General features: G+C 39.8%; 1 protein-coding gene across 1 annotated transcript in view; it reads right to left on the reverse strand.

Moving 5' to 3' along the window:
• The window catches only part of dock2 (dedicator of cytokinesis 2), a 97418-nt gene that overhangs the window by 54949 nt on the left and 30285 nt on the right, over nt 1-12184 (reverse strand). The window contains exon 25 of the mRNA XM_084947345.1: nt 1302-1444. Within this exon, the coding sequence (XP_084803471.1) occupies nt 1302-1444 (143 nt within the window). The remainder of the gene's footprint in view (nt 1-1301; nt 1445-12184) is intronic.

A 12184-nucleotide genomic window follows, 5' to 3' on the forward strand; every position in this document is an offset into this window, starting at 1 on the left:
ACAATTACGTCATTCTATAGCAAACTTTTTTGTCCTTGTGTAGTTTGATGGAAAAACGCTATGAGGCTGTGCGTCACTGGGTTTGTGATCCAGACAAGACCGAATTTCAACTTGTCATGTCCTTTCAACACTCTGTCACCACCTGCATTTGTTTTCATATCTCAACCACTGCAAATTCATCTCATCAAATTCACTCCACTTCACTTCATTCATTAACTTGCTCTCTTCTCTCACTATCTGTCTTCCACTGGCACATGCTTCATTAGCGCATCCAAATAAATAGAGCCAAAAAAGGCATACCTTCACTTCAAAGACTCAGCATGCTGTCAACAACTTGCAGAAGCAAGTTGCAATTAAAAAGCCTTGAGCTAGATGCTGGTGATCTATTTGTTTTACATTTATGTATGTGTGTGTGCGTCTGCGTGTTTATACAGTATTAGGTGTTGAACTAAAGAGCTAACTGCATTTTGTTTCAACATACAAACATGCAGCAACATGTGCGAGCCAAAATCAAATTCTAATTGGTCAAGGCTAGCTTCATTGCATGAGAGGATGGCTGGAGACAAAACAGCTAATGGTTTTTCTGTAGATTCAACTGGGATGAAACAGAGCTCTGGGCTAGTTTCAATTTATCCAATTAGCGAGGAGATCCAGTAAAAAGAGACAAAGGAAATTTCGTCTAATTTGTGGACTGGATCATTTTTACACTCACATTTCTGCAAAGATGATGGAGGTAAGATAGACGAATTTTCCGACAAAATGATACCCCGTAGGTTCAGTGTCTCATCAGATTCTGCTGAACGATCTGCTTGGCCTAAAACAATCTTTACTATAAATGAAGATTGCATATTTCTACCTGACCTTTCACCTTTCGATATATGTTTATTGTCTCTACATAAACTCTGGAGTTATTGATGGTTCCAAAGATTAGGTCAAGTCACTTGAGTGAAATGAGGATCTGATTTTTGTTTCCCACTGACATTTGATTGTATCTGTGGGAAACTGGGACTGCTGTTATGAAGGGTAATTATTGCTACAGCATATTCGCTACAATTACACAGAAATCATCAAAATGAAAGAAACAAGAAAACAGGGAAGCGAGTGGCAACGTAGAGAGATTGGACATAAAAAGCTCTGTAATGGCTTGAGGCTGTGGGACTTGGCTACATACAAAGTCACACAGAACAACAAGTGTGGGAAAAGACCAGCTGCATAAAGATTAAATGAACTGTACCCTTAATCCTCTCCACAAGTGAGAGATGAGATCAGCGTTTTATATAAATGGTTGCGTTGTGTCTCACCACATTGCTCCTGCTGAGGACCTCGAGGATGTTGTTGAGGAGCTCCAAACTGTTTTTCCTCTCATCGTGTGGGCCGTCAGCCATTGTGACCAGTGCCCCACTCAGCTCCCGCAACATCAGGGGTAACAACACATCACGGCATTCTGTAGGAACAAAAGGCAAAGAGGATACGTTTTATAAGTAAGAGCACAACACTAAACACGGTGGCCAAAGACAGATAGTTTAAAGCAACAGAAAACATTAGGAAAATCAGCATAATGCAGGATATGGCAGGAAGATTGTTTAAAATTTAGTCTTTTGGGGTTTTAAACTGTTTACATTTATATATATCAAAAGACAGACCATAAAAATTTACTTCACGGTTATTCCTCTCTGAAAAACCAATCAAACACCTGTAGAGACTGCTGCAGCCACACAGCAATGAGTAATGATGCCACTGGACCGTGGAGAAGAAATTCAAACCTCACCCCAGACTGAACAGTGGAGTGATATCAATCAAGTGTCGATTTACAGTTCAATGCACTGCTTTGTTGGATACACAGTCAACACATCAATCACCGAACTATTATTTTCTCTTTCCCATTTTTCTGACGAATCCAAATCTTTGATTCCAAATACAATGGAATGAATTAAACACATTAAATTTACCAACATTTGAGCAGCAAGAGCGTTAAAACAGTCACTAGTCTTATAACAGTATGCACTCACATCTGTGCCTAATCATACATCTCTCGCAGCTCTTCTCTGGCAGTTGTCCAAAGTCATTTTGGGATTTATAGGGAACTACAAAAGTAGCAATGCATTGCAGTGGAAAGTGAAGCAAAAAGAAATGTGAATAGATAAAACAAGCTTTTACTACACTTAACAAAGCAGTAAACAACACATTTTCTTGAAATCTATTAGTCTAAGATTATTCAAGGATACAATTTTTCAGTAAACTTGGTGGGTTTTTGTCCTGCTACAAAATACAAATTTTCTGCCTTTTGATGTTTTAATGGTGAGGCCAATGGCAGGACCAAGAATGCTGATAAATACAAGTACTGACTATTAAAGGATCAAACCAGTTGTTTCCCATGAGCAACCAGCCACATTTTTCTATCAGGATTACACAGAAACTAAAAGACCAACTTTCTTGAAACCTGACAGAAAGAAAGAAGAAAGGCCAAAGTGAGAAGACATGAAATTCTGGTGTGGATTTGGACCATGTTCTTTACAGACTGCACAGCCTCTTTTAGACTAATAGAAGACAGACTTTAAAATGTAATTCCTGTTTTTCAATGAATTTGCAAAGATTTTACTGAATTAAATAGTAAGGTGATTTACCTTAAAATTCATTGCTATGCCTTGGAAAACTTGCTTTTACTACACACAGGTATGTAGATAAGAACCTTGTATGGAAATGTATGGTCTACATTCAACTTCTTTTAAGCTCTCAGAGCTGCTATTGTGGAGTGCCTAGAGACCAACTGTAGCATTAAGCCTTCGTATTGTCAAGGGTGAACAAACAGGAAAATGAACTTAATTTGGGATTTTCTCACTGTGAGACAATGTTGCTGAACCTTGGCATTTAGTACCTAAATGAAGACATTCTGTAGTCTGAGCTTTACTTCACCATATGAATGACAGACCTAAAATTATTTAGAGGTCATGAGGCAAGTTTACCTGAAGTAATTTGAAAAAGCAAAAAAAAAAAAAAAACAACCCAACTTTTATTATGCAAAAGCTATGAGGAGGAAGTAATGAGTCTCAAGTTCCTAAGTTGAATTTGATAGTGTACCAAAGTGAACTGAAACCAATGATCCCTTCACAGGTATGAAAAAAGAACCATTTCCATTAATAATGAAATCCATCCATCCATTTTATTAACTGCTTATTCTGCATAGGGTCACGAGGGGGGCTGATCCTATCTCAGCTGACAAAGGGCAAAAAGCAATAGTTAAGGTGATAATGAAATGCCTGTCCATAATAGAAGCTGGACCCACACAGGTCATCAGCGGAAATGACTGGAAAGGTTCCTCTAAGGAGGGCATCTTCAGGAATTCACCTCTAATACTTTTTGAAGCCAGTAAAAGTTAGGCAAACCACCTTGTAGTCAGAGTTAAATAAATGTTTAACCATTAATTGCCGGTATTTAAGAAAACTGCCACCCTACTGGAATCTAACATTAACTGATCCTATCTATTTTTCTGCTTAAATACTTTGACCTCACCCTTTCTTGTCTTTTCTGCATCCATCTTTTTGCCCCCCACCACCTCCACTCCATCCCTCTCTTTGTAGCTGCAGGTAGACAGAGGCCATTAAAAGCTCATTTGGGCCGATGCTCGTTAGTTCCATTAATAACTGAGCTAAGCCTTATAGGCCTGCTGAGTGGATCCTCATCCCAACACTCACTTTATCACACAAACATGAAGAGAGGAAGGGGAATCAAAAAGGGAAAATGCATGTGTCACCTAATGCCCTCAATGACTCAAAGATGGAGGGAGGAGACTCCAGCCAAGAGTATTGTTGCTGTGCATCACTATATTCGAATGTGCCAAAACATTTAATATTTAAATGAGTGAATATGTAAAAATATCTGAACAAATAGATTTAATTTTTGAATCTGAAAGGAGATCTGCAGCTGTGTAAAGCATTTAATGAATAAATGAATAACATTTGCACAAATAATTTCCAGTGTGTGAGTGCATTAAGACAATCTGCATATAAGTTTGGAGATGCAGAGCAGAGTTTTGCAGTTACAAATCAGTCTGTTTGTGGCTAAAAGAGTTCAGAAAAAGCTTGTGTCACAAAAAATGAAACAGGATGGCCTAACGGCTTGTGTTGGCTTTTAGAAAGCTGGAGGATGGTGGTTTAGATTCTGTGAGCATTGCATTTTAGCAACCCTGCTAAATCTGTTTAATCCATCAAAGCAGAAACTCATCATCTTTGTCCTTTCAGACAGCGAAAACAATGAGTTGTGTTTTATAGCAGAAAGGTTGTGTGATCTGGCTTGGGAATTAATCCATCTGCCTTCTGGCTTGGATCTAACATTAAACCAGTGGACCTGTGCACTTTACTCCCTGGTGAAATAACCCCAAAGCCACCTGCTGCTTTATTGATCTAACAAATGAACCCAGTTGATATTTTGGGTGAAACATGTTCTCAGGAGAGAACGTGAAATGGCGAGAAGATGAGGTGGGAGGCGTTCATAGAGTAACCTGTGTTGCATTACTTTGACATGTCCCATTATGGAAACACAACCAACACAGCAAGTTTTGAGGCGTAAGCCAACCCTGACCCAGTGCTGTGAAGGACAAAGGAAGTGACTAACTCGACTTAGTGCACACTGAGTAGTTTTGTATAGTATGCTGGCTTTTTATTTGTACATTATATATTTTTCTATTTTTATTTTTCTAATATATCTGTAATTTATACTGTTCTAAATAATTAATTAACCTGGCCCTTGTGCTGCAGTAATTTACCCAGAATTTGAGCAGTGCTTAACTAATAAAGTCTATCTCTGTTTAAATAACATACTTGTAGCCAAAAAAAGATGGTGCAGTGATTAATACTGTCACACAGGAGAAAGGTTCTGGGTTCAAATCTTGGAGTTTGCATGCTCTCCCTGTGGTTGCCTGGGGTTTGTCTGGGTGGTCTGGTTTCCTCTCAAAGTCCAAAGACATGCAATGCATGCTCGGTTAACTGTTGATTCCAAGTTAACAGTCTTGGATGTAATGTGATGTGATGTAGATAAAGTGGTAAGTGTTGTTTTAAGTGTAGAGTGCTTGGATTGTATCTATTATTATAGGATATACTGTACAATATAAAGTGCCTAGAGGCGACTGTTGTTGTGTTTTGGCGCTATATAAATAAAACTGAATTGAACTGAATTGAACTGAGTGGCCAATAAGAACATAAAAGCACTGCACAGTCCATTTTCAGTGTAGTTTAAAGCAAATACATAAGCTGGAAAAAAGGAGAAGAAAAAAAGGAGTAAAAGTCAGAGTCAGGCTGAAAATCTTCACAAATTTGAAAAAGTTAGACTGAAAATCACTATTCTTAAGTTCAGTTCAGTCTATAACTACTACTACTACTAAGCACTTGTGAACGTCTTAAGTTCTGTATATAACACTTTATATTCAGCCAAGTATTTTAAAATTTACCCCAAGCTGAAAAGAAATATAGCCTTTTGAAATAAGATGGGTTTTTTTGATACACCCTGAACAAAATCTGCAAAACCTATGCTGAGCTTGTTTATGTAGAGCCATTTCAGTCAGCAGCTATGTCCCATCTTAAAATTCATAAAGCTGATAAATAAGAGTACCATAATAGCTTGCTCTTCTGTGGCATCCTTTGATAGATCTGTGAGTGACAATTGTCTGTTTTTATTTTACTTTCTTTTCAAATCACGTATAGAACTTTTTAATGCAAGCATATAAATGAAGTACACGCAGCCTTAGTTATGGTCCTTCAGACTGTGTGCCTGATAGTCTTCAATCACCGATGCAGAGCAGTGCCTTTAACTTTGCAGGTATTTCTTTTTTACCTTGCTTGGCCTGGAATAACATCAGGAATGTTAATATCTGCTGCCTCTGTCTGAACGGCAGCTCTCTCAGAGACTTCTTTGAACTACATTTTGGTCCTCGGGGCCTCCAGTCTTGTAAGAACATCAGTGACCATGGGGTGCAGCTCCAGGTCTAGGCCATTCTTTAACAGGGCATTTAAAATAATGGCTATTTACTGTTAAAAAACACTTTGTCTAGGTTTCTGACCTTACACTCTGACCCTGAAGGAAAACGTGTGTCTTTCTTCTAAGTTTTATTTAAGCTACCTGATATTTTTAGTGGATAAAGTTTCTTGGCAAAAAAACCCCAAAGGCCTCAAGAGTCTATGACTATGACTTTTCCTTTTTTGTCATTTGTCTTCTATTATCATTGGTCTTAGAGTACTTTTCTACCATAATACAGTTTCTAATGCAAAGTGTCTTAATTCAGTTTATTCCACTTCAAACTGTAGCTCTGTCACTACTGTTTGTAATCAATTAATTATAAACCAATCATCCAGTCTGTCTCGTTGCCAGCTCTGTATTTCATTTAATCAACAGAAATACAGTACTGTGCAATTCTGAGCCCTTAGGGACTGTAAGTACATCTTTACATCTTTGTAGCTATCACAATGCGTTTAACTGCTCCCAAATCCATTTTGCTGCATGACAACAACTCTAAACATATTGCCGAAGCTGATGGGAACTGTCCTCAAACACACAAGAAGGACAATGAGTTCCGTAACAGATGCTATGCCTCATCTCAGCAACATGTAGTCAGTCTTGGATAACGCAATACAAAAGCATATAAGACAACTCAAACCCACAGACCAACAGCGGTGGGTTTTCTTGAAGCAAACTACTTGCTACCTAAAAAACTGTGTCCAACTTGGGAAAACTGGTGGAAGTAAATAAAAAAATATGTTAGGAATGAGGAAGAAAAAGCAAAAGAGAAAGAGAGAGAAAAAAACGTTGATTTCGTACTGAATCAGCGAGACTACAATGACTAAAACTAACATTGGTAAATGCAACAATGCTTGCACTTTAAAAACACACCTGTTATTTTATATTCAAGTGTCCTGTATGATTTAGTCGCATGTTGTAGCCTACAGTCCAACAACACAATAAATCAATTCAGCCATGCTGTGAAAGAGAACTTTGCCAACAGGCACTGACAAACAAATGGAAATCAGGGTCTTGCGGCAAACACGGAGATGAATTTTAACCTTTTTCTAGTTTATTCATTCCTGTTTCCTGTATGATTTAGTTGCATGTTGTAAGTTGTAGCCTACAGTGCAACAATGCAATAAATCAGTTCCACCATGCTGTGGACGAGAGTCTCGCCAGCAGACACTGAAAAACAAATGGAAATCAAGGTCTTGCAGCAAACATTGACATGAATTTTAACCTTTTTCTAGCCATCACACAAACCCATACACACAGGTGCTGCAGCACAACACGCAACATATTCCAAGCACACACCAGCACAGTTTCAAGTACTCATCTATATTCAATTCAAAATTTCTATTTATTCTAGCTGTAATCTCAGGCTTTGATTATTTAATACCAATGGATGCCTGTGTGCCCAAGTGTGAATTGTCCTTTGTATGTATGGTTTGGTCCTTCACCACTATTTGATGTGTAAGCGCTTGAATGTCTTTGTGCTCGTGTGAAAGGGTGGTTATGTGTTTGCATTACCAAGTTCGTGAGAGCATACAAGCACCCGTGCTGGCATGCCACCACACGGAAAGCAGCTTTGATGGCTCAGCAGCCAGCTCATCCTTTCTCTTTTCCATTTTTCTCATTTGACAGTCAAACACAATAAACTATCGCACATGATAATGAGATGCCGTATAAGTTTCCAAGAGGCATGTAAATCAGAGTTTCCCTTCTCCTACTCTCGATCCTCTTTTTCTTTCCTCCTCTGGTTGTTGTACTGTGCTTGCAGGAAGATAGAGCGATAGAAAAGACGATAATGAGGTTTGGGGGCCCAACGACAAGTAAATCTTGCGAGCTGATAGGGGGCTGGGACGCGGCCAACTGTCTTCTCGCTTGGTGATGACTAAATGTCTCTCTCGTGTCACTACGGGTGTTTCCTCTCATCCACTCTCCCTCCATCCTTCATTTGTATTCCACCCCCCTTCATCACTTTTCTTCTACTCCGTCTTTAAACCCCATTTTGAATTTACAGCTGTACATTTTCGTTGAGCGTATTTACGCTGTGCCTGTCTGTCCACACTTCCCTGTTTTTAATTACTGCCTCAATACACTGCGTTAGTAAAATATATTTGACATGCATGATTTAAAAAAGCTTTAAAAAAATCTATCTCAAAATGGTTTAGTAGGACAGAATAAAAAAAAGAGGTGCTTAAGACTGCCTTGACTGTGTGAATGACTGCTCTCCCAAAATTACAGGCCAATACGTTACAGATGATAAAGCACACTAGTGAGTGATGGTGATACACAGTGGTGAAGATGCCTGCAACTACAATTTTTTACTGTGATTTCTGCTATGAGGTTGATATAAATCGCCCCAGAAAAAAATGCTGTCAGAAAAACCAAAGTGCACAATCTCTCAGTAAAAGGGGTTTTCTTGAATATAATGACTATTCTTTAGGGTTTTCTCCAATTATACAGAACATATACACATAAAGATATCCCACTATAGCAAAAAAGCCTTATTACACCAAGTATATGTTGGTATTTGCTGATTTGTCCAAAACGAAATGGGCATTTTTGTCATGTTTACCTGAAAAACAAAAACTTGCACAAAGTACAAAGATGCCATATACTAGATATTATCATGAGTCAATGCTTTGCGTGCTGTTTTGGGTTGCTGCTTTTATTTATTTATCCCTCTATTTCACACAGTCTGTTATTTTTCTCGTTCTTTCCACCTGTCTTAGTCACCCTCTATGAGTCACAGACTAATTGCCACCACTCAACTCTGCCTTCCTCTACTGTTCCATGTTCGATGTGACTATAAAATTGACTGACCAATTACTCTCTTGGTAGCATTAGTTGCTACACCATTTTGATCAATTTAACCAAAACAGATCAATGTAGATGAATGCCTTCTGGTCAACCACCTCACTGCTTTGACTGATGGGCAGATTTATTCCCAGTGCCCTCTAATCAGAGAGTAATACATCACAAAGCTGCTGGCTCGAGCTAAGCCTATATCTGATCTTGGTTTTTAAATCCTGCTTTGTATTTGTTCAGATTATATTATAGTTTATCCAATTTACTCTAACGTTGCAATTCTTTGTCATAGTATCTTCAATGGCATCCACTTCTGCAGTTATCACTGATGCTATACAATAGCCTACAACTTCAATAGGGATCATTCAGTCTTAAATACTCCCAGAAACCTTCAAAATTTGGAAGGTTAGCAGTAAAGTGGAAACCCAATGATTTACAATACAATACTGCTCTGTCAGGTTCTCATCTATTCAATTCAATTCAATTCAATTCAATTTTATTTATATAGCGCCAAATCACAACAAAAGTCGCCTCAAGGCGCTTCATAGATACAGAGAAAAACCCAACAATCATATGACCCCCTATGAGCAAGCACTTTGGCGACAGTGGGAAGGAAAAACTCCCTTTTAACAGGAAGAAACCTCCGGCAGAACCAGGCTCAGGGAGGGGCGGCCATCTGCTGCGACCGGTTGGGGTGAGAGAAGGAAGACAGGATAAAAGACATGCTGTGGAAGAGAGACAGAGGTTAATAACAGATATGATTCAATGCAGAGAGGTCTATTAATACATAGTGAGTGAGAAAGGTGACTGGAAAGGAAAAACTCAATGCATCTTGGGAATCCCCCGGCAGCCTACGTCTATTGCAGCATAACTAAGGGAGGATTCAGGGTCACCTGGTCCAGCCCTAACTATATGCTTTAGCAAAAAGGAAAGTTTTAAGCCTAATCTTAAAAGTAGAGATAGTTTCTGTCTCCCGAATCCAAACTGGAAGCTGGTTCCACAGAAGAGGGGCCTGAAAACTGAAGGCTCTGCCTCCCATTCTACTTTTAAATACTCTAGGAACAACAAGTAGGCCTGCAGAGCGAGAGCGAAGTGCTCTAATAGGGTGATATGGTACTACAAGGTCATTAAGATAAGATGGGGCCTGATTATTTAAGACCTTGTATGTGAGGAGCAGGATTTTGAATTCAATTCTGGATTTAACAGGAAGCCAATGAAGGGAAGCCAAAACAGGAGAAATATGCTCTCTCCTTCTAGTCCCTGTCAGTACTCTTGCTGCAGCATTTTGGATTAGCTGAAGGCTTTTCAGTGAGTTTTTTGGACATCCTAATAATAATGAATTACAGTAGTCCAGCCTGGAAGTAATAAATGCATGAACTAGTTTTTCAGCGTCACTCTGAGACAGGATATTTCTAATTTTAGAGATGTTGCGCAAATGGAAGAAAGCAGTCTTACATATTTGTTTAATATGTGCGTTGAAGGACATGTCCTGGTCAAAAATGACTCCAAGGTTCCTCACAGCGTTACTGGAGGCCAAGGTAATGCCATCCAGAGTAAGAATCTGGTTAGATACCATATTTCTAAGATTTTCAGGGCCGAGTACAATAACCTCAGTTTTATCTGAATTAAGAAGCAGAAAGTTAGCGGCCATCCAGGTCTTTATGTCTTTAAGACATTCCTGCAGTTTAACTAATTGGTGTGTGTTATCTGGCTTCATGGACAGATAGAGCTGGGTGTCATCTGCATAGCAGTGAAAATGTATGCTATGTCTTCTAATGATGCTGCCTAAGGGAAGCATGTATAATGTAAACAGAATTGGTCCTAGCACTGAACCCTGTGGAACTCCATAGTCTGAGAAATCAGACAGAAACTCTGTGTAAGGCCCAGGTGGACGATAGATGATAACAAGTAAGACTGGTTTCTGAGTTTCACAGCTGGGGTGGACAATGTTAAGCATCAGGCTTTCAAATGAATTAAAAGTCTGTCTTGGTCTTTCATTAATTAATATGCTAGTGTGAAAAATTGCTGCCACACCGCCCCCTCGGCCTGTGCTTCGAGGTTTCTGGTAGTTAGAATGACTCGGGGGTGTTGATTCATTTAAACTAACATAATCATCCTGCTGCAACCAGGTTTCTGTAAGGCAGAGTAAATCAATTTGTTGATCAATTATTAAGTCATGTACTAACAGAGACTTGGAGGAGAGAGACCTAATATTTAATAATCCACATTTCACTGTTTTACTCTTTGGTTCAGATGTGGATACTGTATTGTTCTTTCTTTTTGATTGTTTATGTTTAAGTTGTTTGTTGCTGGTTTTTAGTTTGTTTTTTGTCTTTTTGGAAGCTGACACAGTCTCTATGGAGATGGGTTTTTGGGGGGGTAGCAGGAGGAGAGAAGCTGCAGAGAGGCGTGTAAGACTGCAACTCTGCTTCCTGGTCCCAACTCTGGATAGTCATATTTTGGGGGGTTTAATAAATTTGTCCATATTTCTAGAAATGAGAGCTGCTCCATCCAAAGTGTGATGGATGCCGTCTCTCCTAACAAGACCAGGTTTCCTCCAGAAGGTTTGCCAATTATCTATGAAGCCCACATCGTTTCTGGGACACCACTCAGACAGCCAGCAATTTAAGGAGAACATGCGGCTAAACATGTCACTCCTGGTCTGATTCGGGAGGGGACCAGAGAAAACTACAGAGTCCGACATTGTTTTAGCAAAGTTGCACATCGATCCAATATTGATTTTAGTGACCTCCGATTGGCGTAACCGGGTGTCATTACTGCCGACGTGAATTATGATTTTACTGAATTTACGTTTACCCTTAGCCAGCAGTTTTAAATTTCCTTCAATGTCGCCTGCTCTGGCCCCTGGAAGACAATTGACTATGGTTGCCGGTGTCTCTAGCTTCACATGTCTGAGAACAGAATCACCAATTACCAGAGTTTGACCCCCGGCGGGTGTGTCACCGAGTGGGGAAAAACGGTTAGACACATGAACGGGTTGGTGGTGTACCTGGGGCTTCTGTTTAGGACTATGCTTCCTCCTCACCGTGACCCAGCCGCCCTCTTTCCCCAGCTGCTTGGGGTCTGCCGGGGAACAGCTAGCGGGGCCTACGCTATCTTCGGCTGCACCAGCTACAGGGGCCTGGTTAGCTACGGGTGAATGAAGGGTGCGAAGCCGAGTCTCCAATTCAGTAATCCTGGCCTCCAGAGCTGCAAATATGCTACATTTGTTACAGATATCATTACTGCTAAAGGAGGCCGAGGAGTAACTAAACATCTGACACAATGAGCAAGAAAGTGCAGGAGGGACAGGTGAAGTAGCCATGGTGCTAACGAGTCGGCTACGAGCTAAGCTAAGCTAGCGAAACAGTACAGAGAC

This window comes from Perissodus microlepis, chromosome 2 (assembly GCF_051167445.1).
Source record: "Perissodus microlepis isolate ML-2025 ecotype Zambia chromosome 2, ASM5116744v1, whole genome shotgun sequence".
Taxonomy (NCBI): Eukaryota; Metazoa; Chordata; class Actinopteri; order Cichliformes; family Cichlidae; genus Perissodus; species Perissodus microlepis.